Raw genomic sequence first — 18,448 nt, 5'->3', positions numbered from 1 at the left:
TAAATCATGCGCTAGAATCAGCTGTAAATCCTCATCAGTGATTCTCCTCCTTGTAGGAAGCATGGTTGTGCCTAAAATTCCCAAATATGTCCAAGAAATAATACTATATTGGTGGAATGACAGGCAGACAGGAGCACTCCACCCTGCCTGAAAGCTGGGAACAGAGTGTGGTATGAGTGTGAGAAGTCACGTACACCAAGGCCACTCTTGAGTTGCCAGTTATCATTTTTGTGGCTCGGGGGCACTCACACGTGGCCGTTTATATATAGTCGATGCTTAGAAATACAAGGGATAAATTTTGGAGACGAGTCTATATATAGTCACCCCGCAAATTTTTGATACAATCAGGACCGTCTATATATAGTTCCACCGCCGGCTAAGGGTTAAAGACAATTTTGAAAAACTTTCTGTAAACATGATTTTCTCAAACCAATGAAAGTGGCAGGTTCGGCCTTTTTGAATAAAATACCACATGTGATCATTTCTTCACATTATATATGAGCAATGAATATTGATAATAAAGAATTTTCTTTTTCAGGAACATGTGGGAGCAGCATGACAAGAGTTCCTCTTGGAGATCGTCACATGGCCCTGTCCCTCCTCCTTCACTTGGCCTTACAGCGAGCCACTCTTTCCACCATGCTGACTGTCATCACGCTTTTGCTGCAGTTATGGGACTCTGGGAGAAACCAGGTGATTTATGATCTTTATTTCTCTCTCTCATATATATATATATATATATATATATATATATATATATATATATATATATATATATATATATATATAGATATATATCTTCCTAGCCTGATCACTTCCTCCACCTCCTGGTCTACTACTGTGCTGTCTTGTACTTGTTTGATAACAGTTTTGGCCAATTCTCTCTCTTCATGTTCTCTCATGAATTTATTTGGATTTTTCTTTTCCTTCATCCCAAAAATCACGAAGCTTTTTTCTTGTCCACTGTATCCCGCACCAGGTCTTCTTTTTTTTTAACAACTTCAATTACAGCGACTTTCGTGTTCTCCTGAATTTGTCTCTTTACAATCTCCGAAAATTTTACTTTTTCCTCTTCTTGCTCCTACTTCCATTCATTTTGTAGTTCCTTCAGCTTGTTTTCACCCAATTCACCTTCTGCCCTGTCCACAATCCTGTCCTGTACTTTAACCTGCAAGCTCCTTAAGGAACTTTCGTAGTCTTAGCATGTAACTTTTAGTACGTCATTTTGTTTCTTTATTTCTTGTATCTTCTCTTTTAATCCCTGATTGATTGCACTGACCTTCTCACATTCTACTAATCTCAATTTCAGCTGTGTGTTTTCTGTTATCAGTTGGTCCTGTTTGTCCATTAGACTCGACATCACCTCCTTCATATAACTTAATTCCCTTTCTACGTTGATTAGCCTTCTCTTATTACCTCGTTCGTCCCTGAATCCTGAAAAATCCTTGTCCATAATATCATCTGTTAGTTTCCTTAGACCAACAAGAGTTTCTATGTATCATTGGTTTTCACACGATGGCGTTTGTTTTGATTCCGCCATATGTCTGGCAGCACTACTCTGTTCTATCACTCTCTCATTATTCTTTCCATATATATGATCCAACACTTATTTAATCATTATTCTTTCCATATATATGATCCAACACTTATTTAATTTGGAGACTGAAGAACCTATGGCTCTCTCCCCCCCTGTACATATGTTTAGGCCAGTCTCCAACTCCTGTATTAGCTTTTCTCTGCAAGCTGCTCAGATACGTCTGGTTGGCACTATGGGTACGCTGTGTGTGTGTGTGTGTGGGTGTGGGTGTGTGTGTGTGTGTGTAATATATATATATATATATATATATATATATATATATATATATATATATATATATATATAGATATATATAGATATATATACACACACACATATACAAGCAACCCCCTTTAATGAAGGGGTTACGTTCCTAAAAAACACTTCGTTAAGCGAAACTTCGTTAAGCGAACCGATTATAACAAGTTTAACTAAAATGTTAGTCTGGTACATATGATTCATTATGATGTGTGTGTAATCACTAATGTAATTATGTACTTTGTAGGTTGACAACCGTGTGAGCAGCCATGGGACAAGTGCACCATTGCTACCTATATTACACAGATTTGGTGGTGTACAACCCCTCAAAGCACCCTCTTCATCTCCAGTCTGGGATGATAATTTACCAATGGAGGTATGTGGCGTACAGTTTCTATGTGGTAAATGATGATCAGAAATAGCTGTGCAAATTATTGTAATATGAAGAATAGTTGTCTTTTTTTCTTTGTGGAGATTTGAAGTTCTGCAGAAATCTGTTTGAGTGTGGATTCAGCAGTATTGCTTTCATAAAAGGCTTTTCCTTGGAAGATTTATGGTGCTGAGTTAGAATATCAAATACAAAGCACTGAAGGATCAAATTGTGAAGTTTTACAAAGTATGATTTCAATGGATATGCTTACTTCATTTTTTGATGATGATACATTTATTTGAATATTCTAAAGATCCTACATTAAATTATTTCATATATCAGTTATTTTATTCTATGGAATGAAGCTGCTTTTCAACCTCGTATTGAATAATTCATTCTCTCTCTCTCTCTCTCTCTCTCTCTCTCTCTCTCTCTCTCTCTCTCTCTCTCTCTCTCTCTCTCTCTCTCTCTCTCTCTCTCTCTCTCTCTCTCTATCTATATATATATATATATATATATATATATGCTTGTATATATATTTAATCTTGAATGCTTAGTTTTTTAATCTTTGTAGGAATGCATCAATATAAGAATTTTTACAATTTATTGTTGATTTTCCATATTGAGTACAATTGGGCTTCAAAGTTCTCTTTTCCTTTAAATGTTGGTATTTCCATATATTTTAGCCTTTCCTCATGATTGAAAATTTTGCTAGTCTGACATGAAATTAGTTTCTCTTTCTTTTTATTCTTCCTGATATTTTCACATGCAACAACAATATTTATTTCTCTATTCTTTTTTTCTTAATTTTTCTTGTCATTCTTATTATGTTGTTAGTCTTGATATCCTCTGGCCACTTTTTTTTTTATACCTGCAGGTTTTGTGTGTATATATATATATATATATATATATATATATATATATATATATATATATATATATATGTATGTATATATATATATATATATATATATATATATATATATATATATATATATATATATATATATATATATATATATATACACACTGTCATACCTCGCCCAACACAACAGTTAGGTTCCTGAGCTCGTTGTGCACGGTGAGATTCGTGTTGAGCAAATAATAGGCCCTATGGGAAAATAGGGGTTAGGTTCCCAGATCCCCAAAAAACACTTTTTTTTTACCAAAAAGACTGAAAAAAAAAAACAATAAATGAAGTACCAAACACACATTTTATTTAACTACAGTACTAGTACGTACCTTATTTAGTTTATTTGCTGGTTGGAGAGGGCTTGAAATACGAAATGATGGGCCTCTGACTGGCCATGGCTAAGATGAAATCAAGAGAGCGCAAGGGAACCACGTCTGCACACAACAACAGTACGACAAGGAGAGAGCGAGTGGTGCGAGGCAGTGTGCTACTGCCAGCCCTGGGGAGAGTCCAAGACGCTTGGGAGGGGAGGTTGCGTGTATCCACCAGGACAAGCGGGAGATTCAAATGGAGACCAAAACGTGCAATCGCAAGTCAAAGTCGTTCTCGGCGAAATATGGTATATTTTACCATTTCGTGTATACGTGAGATTCGTGTTCAGTGAATTCGTGTTCAACGAGGTATGACAGTGTGTATATATATATATATATATATATATATATATATATATATATATATATATATATATATATATATATATATATATATATATATGGATTACTCATATTATGTGAGGATACATTCCTGAAGGGATCATATATATATATATATATATATATATATATATATATATATATATATATATATATATATATATATATATATATATATATATATATATATATATATATGGATTACTCTTATTATGTGAGGGATACATTCCTGAAGAGATCATGTAATGTAAATATCACATAAAGTGAACATGATTGCTGTACTAAACTGTGTAGTACATACCAAGTCTGGAGGATTGCATTCACTTGAAGGATAGTGTTTTGGCAATACATATGGGGAACATCTGGTGACACCTGCAAGGGCCATATTCTATGTAGTTATCATCAGGTCTCTCCACTTACCCTCTTAAACTTGTATTAAGTTTCACAATTTGTCAGCTTTTAATATATAGAAAGAAATAGGTTCTTGGCATGATTTTCTTTGATATGATTTATTTTTCACATCGTATTACTACTTTTGAGAATAGTTAGTCTATCCAAACAAAAGATACAGGATAAATAAGAAAAGATTACATCCGACAGCCTGACACATGTAGGCCATGTTGGGCAAGGTTGAGTTTGGGGAAAACAGATCATACCACTCCCAGAAGTTATTTATAATTATACATCATTGCATCAATGAAGGACATAACTATTTAGTCATTATTACTGATGTGTATCATTAAATTGATTGTAAAAACTTTTTTGGGATCATGTCATAGTATACACAGCCGTGTTATGTTGACGAGAGTCCACATCATAGAAGTAAGCTAGCCGTGCAACTTTATTTTCTTGACATCGTGTTATTCTAAATAATCTGTAATATGAAAAAAATACTAGGTCTTGTACCTTATGTTATTCCAAAATAGCCTATTCTAAATACGTATAAATTGAGAAATTTTTATCCTCCTGTTTACATTAAGTATTCCTAACTTTTCCTGTCAAACTCTTATTATGCTATCAGTCTTGATACCATTTTCTGGCCACTTTTTTCATACTTGCAGCTTGTGTATTTACCTGGTTGTAGTATACAGAATTTGAATGACCCTTATATATGTGTACTGTATATATATATATATATATATATATATATATATATATATATATATATATATATATATATATATATATATATATATATATATACAGACAACTCCCGCTTAACGAAGGTTCACACAACAAAATTTCGCCACAACAAAGGTTTTATTTTGCTGCCATCTGCTCGTTTAACGAACACCAAACTCGCTTTAACGAAGTTTTGTCCAGGTAATTTTTTTTCCAAGTTTGAAAGCACCACAGTATCATGCAAGCCGACAGGCTTTTGAATACACCAGCGCCTCTCGTGGACAACACGCGCACCACTCACTCCCCTTATTCAAAACATTAACAGCATCAGCAGCAGCTCGTCTTCCCTCACTCAACTTAGCACCAAAATGCCCTGCATTGTCGCCTAGCGTTGCTAAGAAGACCAGGAAGTCTCTTGCTCTCGAAGTGAAGCTGGATATTATTCACAGACACGAGAAAGGCGAGAAAACTAATAGCATTGCTCGCCACCATCTTGACTCCATGTACTGTCTCTACTATTTTCAAGTCAGCAGACTATTAAGAAGGCTGGTGAGACAGTGTCTTCCTTGCAAGCTAAAAGAACCACCAGAACTCGTGACTCTACAATGGATAAAATGGAAAGCCTTGTGGAAATGTGGTACATAAGTTTTGTATGTGATACAATGAAGCGCCCTTTGTTTACATTTCACAGGTTGCCGGTTAGTGTCTTTCCCGTTTCACTCTCCCTCCCTTCATAATTTTAAGATCAACAACATTATAAAGTTACGTACATACATACGTTAGTGTACATTATAATGACAAATTAAACTGCCTAAATGTTTAACATCATAATTTTTACTTTCATTAAACCTTTCAGTGTACTATGATGCACTCTCGCTTTGTTTGCTCTCAATAGAAGTTCAAATCAGGGGTTAAACTTATCATAATCGGTTCGCTTAACGAAGTTTTGCTTAACGAGTTTTTTTTAGGAACGTAACCCCTTCGTTAAGCGGGGCTTGCCTGTATATATATATATATATATATATATATATATATATATATATATATATATATATATATATATATATATATATATATATATATATATGTATGTGTGTATATATATATATATATATATATATATATATATATATATATATATATATATATATATATATATATATATATATATATATATATATATATATATATATATATATATATATATATATATATATATATATATATATATATATATATATATATATATATATATATATATATATATATATATATATATATATATATATATATATATATATATATATATATATATATATATATATATATATATATATATATATATATATATATATATATATATATATATATATATATATATATATATATATATATATATATATATATATATATATATAAAAATGTGTGTGCATGTATATATACAGTGATCCCTTGTTTATCGTGGTTAATGAATATCAGAACCCCCCCCAGCGAAAGGGGAAAAGCCGAGAAGTAGGATTTGCCCCCCCAGGAATTTTAGTGTATGTGTATGTGGGTACCAGAATGTTTAAAATATGTTAATGGTATTTATACTTTACATATACAGTATTTTACTTAAATCTATTTAATTATAAAACCTTATATAGTAAGTATACATTTACTCTCTCTCTCTCTCTCTCTCTCTCTCTCTCTCTCTCTCTCTCTCTCTCTCTCTCTCTCTCTCTCTCTCTCTCTCTCTCTCTCTCTCTCTCTCTCTCTCTCTCTCTCTCTTTCACACATGATATGTAACACTCACCCTCTTCTGCCCTCCTTGATCATATGCAAAAATTTCACTTTTTCACTGATCGTCATCATCTTCCTCTTCCTCTTGGGTTCAATAGAGGAAGCTTTATCAGGGGGACAGCATTTAGGCGGTATTGTAAGGGCTTAACCAATCACTACTTAAACAAAAAAAAGTTGTCGCGAACACAACACTAAGATACAGTATGCGAGACAGTCAACAGCGTGGATAAGACTGGCAAGATACAACCAAGGCCCATGAAATAGAAGATCGACGTACGAGGCATTCAAAATGGGTCTAATATGCGCATCCGTGGCGTCAGCAGGTTCACATGTAGTCAGAGCAGGGATGTTGGTTCAGTTAGCAAGCTGCCTGGTAGGTATTCACATGCTTCTCTCTCTCCCATTCTCTCTCTGTTCCACACCAACATCAGTCACAATGCTGAATTGTGCAGTGCGTGACTGTTTTGATTATCAGTAGTATATAATATGTAGTATGTAGTATGTGATAAATGAAAACCAATAATTTTGCACTTTAAGACATTAGTAAATTTCTGATGTTTAGTTATTGAGAAGTAAATTTCTGATGTCTAGCTATTGAGAGGTCCCTATTCAGTTACTTGTGTAGATATAAATTACCTCAGTAATATATGTAACGTAAAAATTAAATAATAATAATAATAGTAATAATAATAATAATAATAATAACGAAGACAGCAACACTATATTAATATTGATAATAATAAGAGCAAAAGTTTAATAATAGTAATAATAATAATAATAATAATAATAATAATAATAATGATAATTAATAACAGCAAGAGTATTGAGATAATTAAATATGATAATGATACAACAGTTAAATATATATATATATATATATATATATATATATATATATATATATATATATATATATATATATATATATATATATAGAGAGAGAGAGAGAGAGAGAGAGAGAGAGAGAGAGAGAGAGAGAGAGAGAGACTTGCTGGCAAGCAGAGGGTGTGGGGCAGTAACAGGAGGCACAGAAGCCTTCACAAAACTTGTCACCTGTGCCAGGTAAGTATGATTTGCTCAGCGGGCAGAGGGAGAGCGTGAGGTTTCCATGCAAGAAAGACATATCCTGGGAGGAAGCTTCCCTGTTGGTGAACCTGCTGATGTCACTATGACGTCAGCAGGTTCACCCCCCCTTGAGCTGCACGTAAGGTCGACTTTCTCTTCTATGGGCCTTGGATACAACAAGGGAAGATGTTGGGTGAGGCTGCATATGTATACGAACAATACATGTACAGTGTTTTACGTACATTTTCATTGTTATTACACACCAACCTACCAACTTACTGTACGTACAGCATTAATAAGTGACGCCACAGACCCCGAGATATAGTGAAAACACCGCAGAACGTATCTATGAGTATGTATAAAAACCGCGAAACAGTGAAGCTGCTAAAGTCGAACTGCGAAATAGCGAAGGAACACTGTATACAGGCAACCCCCGTTTAATGAAGGGGTTACGTTCCTAAAAAAGCACTTCGTTAAGCGAAACTTCGTTACGCGAACCGATTATAACAAGTTTAACCCCTGATTTGAACTTCCATTGAGAGTAAACAAAGCGAGAGTGCATCATAGTACAGTAAAAGGTTTAATGAAAGTAAAAATTATGAAGTTAAACATTTAGGTAGTTTAATTTAAGTCATTATAATGTACACTAATGTATGTATGTACGTAACTTTATAATGTTGATGATCTTAACTTTATGAAGGGAGGAAGAGTGAAACGGGAAATACACTAACCAGCAACCTGTGGAATGTAAACAAAGTGCGCATCATGGTACCGCATACAAAACTTATGTACCACATTTCCACAAGGCTTTCCATTTTATCTATTGTAGAGTCACAAGTTCTGGTGGTTCTTTTAGCTTGCAAGGAAGATGAGGTCTCACTAGCCTTCTTAATAGAGTCTCTTGACTTGAAAATAGTAGACAGTAGATGGAGTCAAGCCATGGTGGGAAGCAATGTTATTAGTTTTCTGGCCTTTCTCTTGTCTGTGAATAATACCCAGCTTCACTTGAGTAAGACACTTCCTGGTCTTCTTAGGAACGTTAGGCCACATTGCAGGGCATTTTGGTGGTAAGTTGAACTAAGGAAGATGAGCTGCTGGTGACGCTGTTATGTTTTGACTGGGCAGTGAGTGGTGCGTGTGATCTTGATCTTGATCTTGATGCTACAGGTGACACAATTTCTTCTGAGTCAGGCCTTTGTATCGGCAGAGCCTGTGTTGTCCACGAGAGGCTTGATCTTGATCTTTATTTTACAGGTGTCTCAGGATTTCTCCTGAGGCAGGCCTTAGTACCAGCAGCTCCTGATGTATTCAAAAGCCTGTCACCTTGCATGATACGGTAGGGCTTTCAAATTTTGAAAAAATTACCTGGATAAAACTTCTTTAAATTGAGTTTTGTGTTCGTTAAACGAGCAGATGGTAGTAAAATGAAACCTTCGTTATAGCGAAATTTCATTGTGTGAACCTTCGTTAACCCGAAAACTGCTGTACGCCTTCTGGGTGGCTTGGCGGCAAACTGCTGTACGCCTTCTGGAAGCGCTCTTTTTAAACAGGCACCATAAAGTTCCCGTGATTCGTATTTCTTTGAAATTATTTTTTTGTGTTCTAATAACCTTTCTTTTAGTAATTTATATCCTTCTAATAAGAATTTGGTTATTTATATCATATTTATAAAGGAAAACAATGAAACACTATGTTTTTATTTTATTTAGTCGACATTGCATTCCTTTCATAGATATTAGAGATTGAGTCTCATGTATGGTAAGAGGAAGCTATAATGTAGTAGTATAGAAGTTGTTTTGTACAATAGAAAAGAGATAAAGCGAATAAGATTATGGAAACAAGACCATCTTCACTAGACGTTTGTAACACTGTCAGACGTGTCGGCCCGGCCCGCATCGCGTCATGAGACATGACTCATCGTCTCTCTCTCTCTCTCTCTCTCTCTCTCTCTCTCTCTCTCTCTCTCTCTCTCTCTCTCTCTCTCTCTCTCTCTCTCTCTCTCTCTCTCTCTCTCTCTCTCTCTCTCACACACACACACACACACACACACACACACACACAGATATATAGTATGATATGTATGTTATTGTGGCTTACACGGAACTAATATTTCGTTACTTTATTTATTGTGAACCAAGCAAAGAGTAGTATTTTAGTTTCACTTATTTATTTTGAACAAAGAGAGAGAGAGAGAGAGAGAGAGAGAGAGAGAGAGAGAGAGAGAGAGAGAGAGAGAGAGAGAGAAAAAATTGTAAAACAATAGGGGCTAGAACAATAACCAGTGCATATGCATTTTACTTGACCAATTTATCCATTCCATATGTATGTTGTTTACTCAATATACTTTGATGCCATTTACTTCATTTGCGATTCAAAATATTAGTGTCAGAATAATGGAAAGAATATTACTTATACGGAAATTGCCATTATAGAAATAAAATACTTTTGTTTTATCATTTATTTCTCTTGAAGCAAGCAAGAGAGAGAGAGAGAGAGAGAGAGAGAGAGAGAGAGAGAGAGAGAGAGAGAGAGAGAGAGAGAGAGAGAGAACATTCGAGCGTTGAAAACACTGTCCGTCGACGAACAGTGGCAATAAGCGGTCTGTGTGTATCCTCCCTGCCTCCTCCCCCTACCTCCCCCCTCCCATCCCGCTCTCCACAATGCCTCCAGATCCTGCCAGAAATCCATTTTTGTGGCGAAAAATACTTAGAAATATGGTAGCTACAGTAAATTTTGAGTTACAGAATTGTGAAATGAAGTATCTGTGACACATCTTTATAAAGTATATATCTTTCAGTGAAAGTCAATCGTTCGCTGATTTAGCCGCACCAGGAGACACCCTCTGAATGTGAATGCCGCAGTTTACGGGTTAAACGGGGTTTGCCTGTATATATATATATATATATATATATATATATATATATATATATATATATATATATATATATATATATATATATACATACTGTAAGTCCTCGTCTTACACTAGTTTAGTATATGATAAATTCGCATATACGATAATTGACAATTACCGTATTTTACGGCTTACAAGACGCACTTTTTTTTCCTAAAAATACCCTGAAAAATACTAGTGTGTCTTCCAAGATGAATGTTGTATTGTAAGGCAGCATCCAACCTCAAGTGAGCTTGGACACTTGACAGATAGCGACCTGGATTTGTATGTTGAGTCATTACATTATGATGTTAGCTTAAGTACCATTTAATTTAGCCTTTTATATTATGTAAACTCAGTACTTAGGTGTTACAAGTATTTACAATACCATAATCCTTCCTGCAGCCTACTCAGCGTGTGGAGAAACGGGCGCTCCTCGTCTCATTGCAACACGCACATACATGCACACGAACACACACACATCATGCCAGGTGCCTTTATACCTTTATTGATAGAGCATCCAAGTGGCTTACTCATTCAAGCAAGAGTCAAAACTCCACTTGTGAATTGTATTCACATTGATAAAGCCTATGAAGCATGACTTCAAAATAAAATAAATACAAACTGCAGCACTGACATGTTCGGTTTCGGCAATCGGACAAGTGATTCCGAAATGTAAACAACAGGTCCAAAACATGCCGTCGCCCGCCACTTAAACAAGAAGAGATGGACTATTTCACTGTGTATATGTATTTACGTATGGTGTTTTTATTTACATAGTTTTAAATTTGTGGTTAGTGTTCCAGCAAATTTGTAATAAGTGGTGAAACAATAGTGTCTTGCAGACTCCTTGCTTCTGATGTTTTTTTATTCAGTGGTCGGATATATGGTGAATGCATTCTTGTATGAGAATGACGTTTTTTTCTTAGAAATTTCTTTGAAATATTAGGGTGCATCTTCCAAAATGCAGCGTCTTACAAGCCGTAAAATACAGTACTACCATTTTTTCAATTTACGATAAGAAAAAATTGCACTTACGATATTTGAAATTCCCGCTGCCTGTGATTGTGGCGCTGCACTGCGACCAAGTCGGACCAACAACAAACCAGTCGCTTTCGCGCCAGCATGACGAATAACAGTGAGACTGTGCTCGGTGATTTACTTACATTATTCTCTGCATTTAAGACCAATTCCTGTCCAAAATGTCACCGAAACGTAATTTGGATCTTGGTGAAGAAGTGGGTAAGGGTGAACGAGCCAGGAAAAATTTAATGTTGGAAACGAAGCTTGATATAGTCAAGAGAAAAGAACTTGGGGAAGGGTTGTCAGCTATAAGCCGTTCCCTGAATTTACCACAGATGCTACTGTTTTGAGGAATGCTTCAAGTGTTAAGGAGGCAGCAGCTAATGCTTCAAGCCTGCAGGTAAAATTGCTGACAAAACATCGGGAACCCATTATGGAACGGATGGAGGGTTTACTTAAAATTTGGATAGACAGCCAAACACGCTAGCATGCCCCACTCCCGTTGAACCTCATTTCAGAAAAGGCCCTGTCTATAATTGAAACCTTGAAGGTTGAGATGGATGTTTGTTTACTTTTTTCGATTGACTTTCATACTGAGCTGGAACGTATTCCTATCTAATACATGTTAAAACAGGTTTGGTTTACACTAATTTCGGTTTACAATAGCTTTTTGAGGAACGCATTTCTAGTGTAAAATGAGGACTTACTGTGTATATATATATATATATATATATATATATATATATATATATATATATATATATATATATACATATATATACAGGGAGTCCTCGGGTTATGACGGTCTCGACTTACGATGTTTCGTGGTTACGAACGCGCCCATAAAAGTATAAAAAATAAAATATTAGGCGTCATTCCGTCTTACGTGGTTTAGCGTCGTAAGCGACGTAAACAAACACGAACTTGTTTTGGGCGCGCTGCGTAAGAATACGCTTTATTGTGGTTGTAGGGCGAGGAAGACGATGTCTCAAGTCTCTGTACATACGCCATTTTGGTTGTTTGCACCGTCTCTCTCTCTCTCTCTTGGTTATGGCTCCCAAGCGTAAGGCAGACTCTTCTGATGGTAGTGCATCAAAGAAGAGAAAGGCCATCACCATGGAAGTTAAAGTGGACATTATAAAGAGATCACAAAAGGGAGAAACACCAACAAACATTGGCCGGTCGCTTGGCCTTAGTCGTTCCACTGTGGCTACCATCATCAAAGATAAAGAGCGCATTATGGAACATGTGAAAAGATCTGCTCCTATGAAAGCGACAGTGATAACCAAGCAGCGTAGTGGTCTAATTATTGAGATGGAAAGATTATTGGTGCTTTGGTTGGAAGAACAAAATCAGCGTATTCAGTGAGCCTTATGGTGATTCAGGAGAAGGCGAAAAGATTGTTTGAGGCACTGAAAGAAGAAAAGGGGGAAGGAAGTGAAAGTGAAGAGTTAGTGGCTAGTAGAGGTTGGTTTATGCGATTTAAGGCTCGGGCCAATTACCATAACCTTAAAGTGCAAGGTGAAGCTGCTAGTGGTGATGACTGCCAATCTATAAATCAGGTAACAAGAGACCCATTGAACTATAGACCAGTGTCACTTACAAGTGTGGTAGCTAAGATGTGTGAGAGGGTGGTGAAGAATAGATGGACAGACTTCTTGGAGAAAAATGACATACTTTGTGAGTGTCAATTTGGTTTTAGAAAAGGCGTTCATGCACGACAAACCTGATATGTTACTATTCGAGGGTGATAGATGTAATACAGGAAAGAGATGGTTGGGCTGATGGAATATATCTGGATTTAAAAAGGCCTTTGATAAGGTACCACACGGAGACTGATCTGGAAACTTGAAATGGTAGGAGGAGTGCATGGCAGTTTACTAAAATGGATGGAAGACTTTTGGTAGGAAGAGAAATGAGAACAATAATTAAGGACAGACCATCAGAATGGGGCTTGGTGGAGAGTGGAGTTCCACAGGGATCAGTGTTGGCACCAGTAATGTTCGCGGTCTACATAAATGACATGGTGGATGGGGTGTCCAGTTATGTGAGCCTATTTGCAGGCGATGCAAAATTGTTAAGAAAAGTGAGATGTGACAAAGATTGCGAACTACTCCAGGAAGACTTGGACAGAATATGGAAATGGAGCTGTACATGGCAAATGGAGTTCAACACGACAAAATGCAAGAAAATAGAGTTTGGCAAGAGTGAAAGAAGAATCAGGAGTATGTACAAGATAGGAAATGAAGACATAAAACCAGTCATGAAGAAAAAGACCTTGGGGTGACAATTACCAATGACCTATCGCCAGAGAGACATATAAACAAAATAATTGGAGAAGTATTGAACTTATTGAGGAACATAAGAGTGGCGTTCGTATATTTAGATGAAGAAATGATGAAGAAAATAATTACTGCAATGATAAGACCGAGGCTTGAATATGCAACAATACAGTGGGCTCGAACTTAAAGAAACACATAAGGAAACTAGAGAAAGTACAGAGGGCTGCAACAAAATGGTGCCTGACTTAAGAGATTTGACTTATGAAGACAGACTGAAAAGAATGCAACTTCCGACCCTGGAAAACAGAAGAAAGGGAGACCTGATAGCAATATACAGAGTGATGATTGGCATGGAAAAAATGGATAGGGAAGATCTGTGTATGTGGAATGAAAGAATGTCGAGAGGGCATGGGAAAAAACTAAAAATGGCCACTTATAGGAGAGATGTGAAAAAATATAGCTTCCCTCATAGAAGGGTGGAAGCATGGAATAGTTTAGGCGTGGAAGTGGTCAGCAAGGAATATTCATGATTTTAAGAAAAAGCTGGACATTAATAGATATGGAGGCGGGACAACACGAGCATAGCTCTTTTCCGTATGTTACAATTAGGTAAATACAATTAGGTAAATACACACACACACACACACACACACACACGATACCGTCGCTCCCGAGAATCAGCTGATCTTCACTACCTTTGTTTGGGTTTACAGTGGCCTGGGCGATAAGTGTGGACTCATTTTTTTTCATGAATACAGTGTTAAATAATAATGAGTGAGAAAGATATTCCATCTAAATGCAGGTATGTGACAAGGGAAAGAATGAAAGCTGATGATGACAATGTTGGTGAGGGAGGAGGAGAATTTGAAGGCTTTGATACGGCGCAAACTTCACTATTTGATAGAGTCTTAACTATCGAACGTAAATTAGATAAATTGATAAAGGAGAGTATGGGAATGAAAGAGAATGAAGAACAGGATAAAGAGCTCCAGAAATTGAAAGAAAGGATAAAAGAGTGGAAGAAAACGAAACTAGGCTAAGAACCGAAAATGAAGAATTAAAAGTCCAAATAGCGAACTATAAGAAATTGATGGAAGAAGGACTCGGTAAAGCCGAGAAAGAAAAAGAAAAGCTAAAAGATCTAGTTAACAAAGAAGAAGAAAGAGTACAAGACGTGATTAAAAAGAAGTACAAGCATGGAGAATCCAAGATAAGAAAGACAAGGAATCATTTCAAGAAGTATTTCAAGAACAGTTAAAAGAAAGAGATGAAAATATGACAAGCAAAATGATAGGAGTCCTCAAGAAAAAGAAAATTTAGTAAGAGAAATTGCGGAAAAAAGAAGAGTGTAATTATTTTTGGACTGAAAGAAAAAATGTTAAATATAGACCAAGAAGGAAAAAGACGAAATGAAATCAGTAAAGACCTACTAAAACATCTGAATGACGAGGATAGACAGAACTTAGAAGAGGAAGTAGAAGAAATCCATAGAATGGGACCATATCAAGAAGGAACAGTGAGACCAATTAAGATATTACTAAAATCACAAGCAGCAGCAGAAGAAGTACTATATAGAAAAACAAAACTCAGAGAAACAGAAGGTTGCAAAGATATATATATAAAGAAAAATAGAAATGAGGAGGAAAGGAAGAGACACAATGAACTGGTGGCAGAAGCAAGAGAAAAAATAATGAAAGGTCAGAGGAGGAGAAGAAGGCATTTTTGGAGAATTATAGGAGACAGGATAAGGAAATGGTATATAAAAGAGAAAGAAGAGAAAAGAATGGAGCAAGTTTAACTAAAATGATAAGAACAAGAGATTAAAAATGATGTATACAAACATAGATGGGATTTTATCTAGTAAATTAGAATTAAGAGATTACATAAAGAAAGAAGAACCAGATATTGTATGCCTGGTGGAAACAAAGTTAAATGAGGCAATAAAATAGACATAGATAAAAGGTATAATATATGGAGGAGAGACAGAGTGGGTAAAGGAGGAGGAGGAGTCATGATGATGTTAAGGAAGGAGATAGTGGTAAATCAAGTGGAGTTTGGGAAGGAAAATCAGAAATACTGTATGTTAAGATGCATATTAACAAAAGGAGTTAACAATCATTGGAACATATGTGCCACCAAAACAAACTCATGGACTAACCAAGAATATAGAGACATGATAGATGACACAATAAGGAGTCTTACAAGAATCATTAAGGAAAGGAGAAAAGTGATATTGGTAGGAGATTTCAACTGTAAGGAGGTAGACTGGGAAAATTATGAAAGTGGTATGGGGAAGATGCCTGGGAGATAGATTCCTGAACCTAATGATAGATAATTTGATGGTCCAAAGAGTAAAGGAAAACACAAGATTCAGAGGAAAGCGATGAGCCGGCAAGATTAGACCTAGTTTTACAAGGGATATACCAATTAACGATGATATAAGATACAAGTGCCCATTGGGAAAGAGTGACCATGTAATATTAGAAATGGATATAGAAGAAGGAAAGGAAGATAGAGATGAATCATACAAAGGAGACCGATTAAATTACAGAAAGGCTGATATTGAGAATCTCAAGAACTATTTTAAAACGTAAACTGGGAGGAGATGGAAAACTCATTAACGGTTCAAGAGAAATATAACTTATTTTTGGAAATATACAAAACTGGGGTCAGGAATATGTTCGAAATATAGACCTAAAGAAGAAGGAAAGAAAGATTGGTTTAATGCAAGGTGTGCTAGGGCAAAGGAGAAACGAGATGGAGCATGGAAAAGGTGGAGAAGAAACAGAAATCCAGAAAATAAGGAAAACTTCAAAACAGCAAGAAATGAATATGCTAAGGTGAGAAAGGAATCCAAATTTGAAAGACCACAGGGTAATAGAGAGACTGTCTATATGAAAGTGATTAAAGTAACCAAGCTTGAAATAAAAAAGTTGATGACGGAATTGGATGAGGAAAAGGCAATGGGACCGGATGAAGTCTCAGGCAGAATACTGAAAGAATGTAGGGAAGAACTAGCAAGTCAAATATACAACATCATAAAATGCTCAATAGAAAATGGAACAGTGCCAGTGGAGTGGAAAAGAGCTGAGGTGGTTCCCATATATAAGAGCGGAAGGAAGGAAGAACCTTTAAATTACAGACCGGTATCACTAACTAGTGTAATATGCAAGATGTGTGAAAAAGTAATAAAGAAGCAATGGATTGAGTTTCTTGAAGACAAGAAAATATTATCAAATAGCCAATTTGGTTTTAGAAAAGGTCGGTCATGTGTGACAAATTTATTGAGTTTCTACTCTAGAATAGTTGATAAAGTACAGAGAGAGAGGATGGGTTGACTGTATTTATTTAGATCTAAAAAGGCTTTTGATAAAGTGCCACATGAAAGATTACTATGGAAGTTAGAGGAGAAGGGTGGCTTAAAAGGAAGCACATTGAGATGGATGAAGAATTACTTAAGGGGAGAGAAATAAGGACGATAGTTAAAGATATGAAGTCCAAGTGGAGAACAGTAGACAGCGGAGTGCCACAGGGGTCAGTATTGGCACCAATACTTTTCTCGTATATATAAATGACATGCCAGAGGAGTGAACAGCTACATAAATCTGTTTGCGGACGATGCGAAACTGTGCAGAGTCATTAAACAAAAGAGGATTGTGAAATACTACAGGAAGACTTAAACAAGATCTGGAAATGGAGCAAAAATGGGAGATGGAATTCAATGTGGACAAAAGCCATGTCATGGAAATGGGAAAAAGTGAAAGACGACCAGTGGGAATCTATAAGATGGGAGATGGAGTAGAACTAGAAAAAGTAAAAAGGAAAAGGACTTGGGAGTGACAATGGAAGAAAATAATCAACCGGTAAGCCATATTGATAGAATTTTCAGAGAGACGTATAATTTGCTAAGGAATATTGGAGTAGCATTTCACTATATGGACAAGGAAATGATGAAGAAATTGATAAGTACTAAAATAAGACCTAGATTGGAATATGCAGGAGTTGTGTGGACTCCCATAAAAGAAACACATAAGAAAATTAGAGACTACAAAAATGGCTACAAGAATGGTTCCAGAATTTAAAGGGATGGCATATGAGGAGAGACTAAAGGCAATGGATCTACCAACCTTGGAGCAGAGAAGAGAGAGAGGGGATCTGATACAAGTTTATAAATTGATTAATGGAATGGATGAAGTGGATAATGAGAAACTGATCCTGAGAGAAGAATATGACTTTAGAAGCACAAGATCGCATAGTAAGAAACTAAGGAAGGGACGATGTCTGAGAGATGTTAAAAAATTTAGTTTCCCGCAAAGATGTATTGAGACTTGGAACAGTTTGAGTGAGGAAGTGGTGTCAGCAAAGAGTGTGCATAGTTTTAATGAAAAATTGGATAAGTGTAGATATGGAGACGGGACCACACGAGCATAAAGCCCAGGCCCTGTAAAACT

At 36.0% G+C, this 18,448-nt stretch overlaps 1 protein-coding gene across 4 annotated transcripts in view; it reads left to right on the top strand.

The window, feature by feature from the left end:
- LOC123516504 (E3 ubiquitin-protein ligase HERC2-like) overlaps window positions 1–18,448 on the top strand; it is a 456,561-nt gene that overhangs the window by 34,053 nt on the left and 404,060 nt on the right. For all 4 annotated transcript variants that reach the window (XM_045275907.1, XM_045275905.1, XM_045275904.1 and 1 more), the window contains 2 exons: window positions 539–693; window positions 2,082–2,210. In XM_045275907.1, coding sequence (XP_045131842.1) covers window positions 539–693; window positions 2,082–2,210 — 284 coding nt within the window. The remainder of the gene's footprint in view (window positions 1–538; window positions 694–2,081; window positions 2,211–18,448) is intronic.

The sequence above is a fragment of the Portunus trituberculatus genome, chromosome 41 (assembly GCF_017591435.1).
Source record: "Portunus trituberculatus isolate SZX2019 chromosome 41, ASM1759143v1, whole genome shotgun sequence".
Taxonomy (NCBI): Eukaryota; Metazoa; Arthropoda; class Malacostraca; order Decapoda; family Portunidae; genus Portunus; species Portunus trituberculatus.
This window is presented reverse-complemented; position numbering and strand designations above follow the sequence as displayed.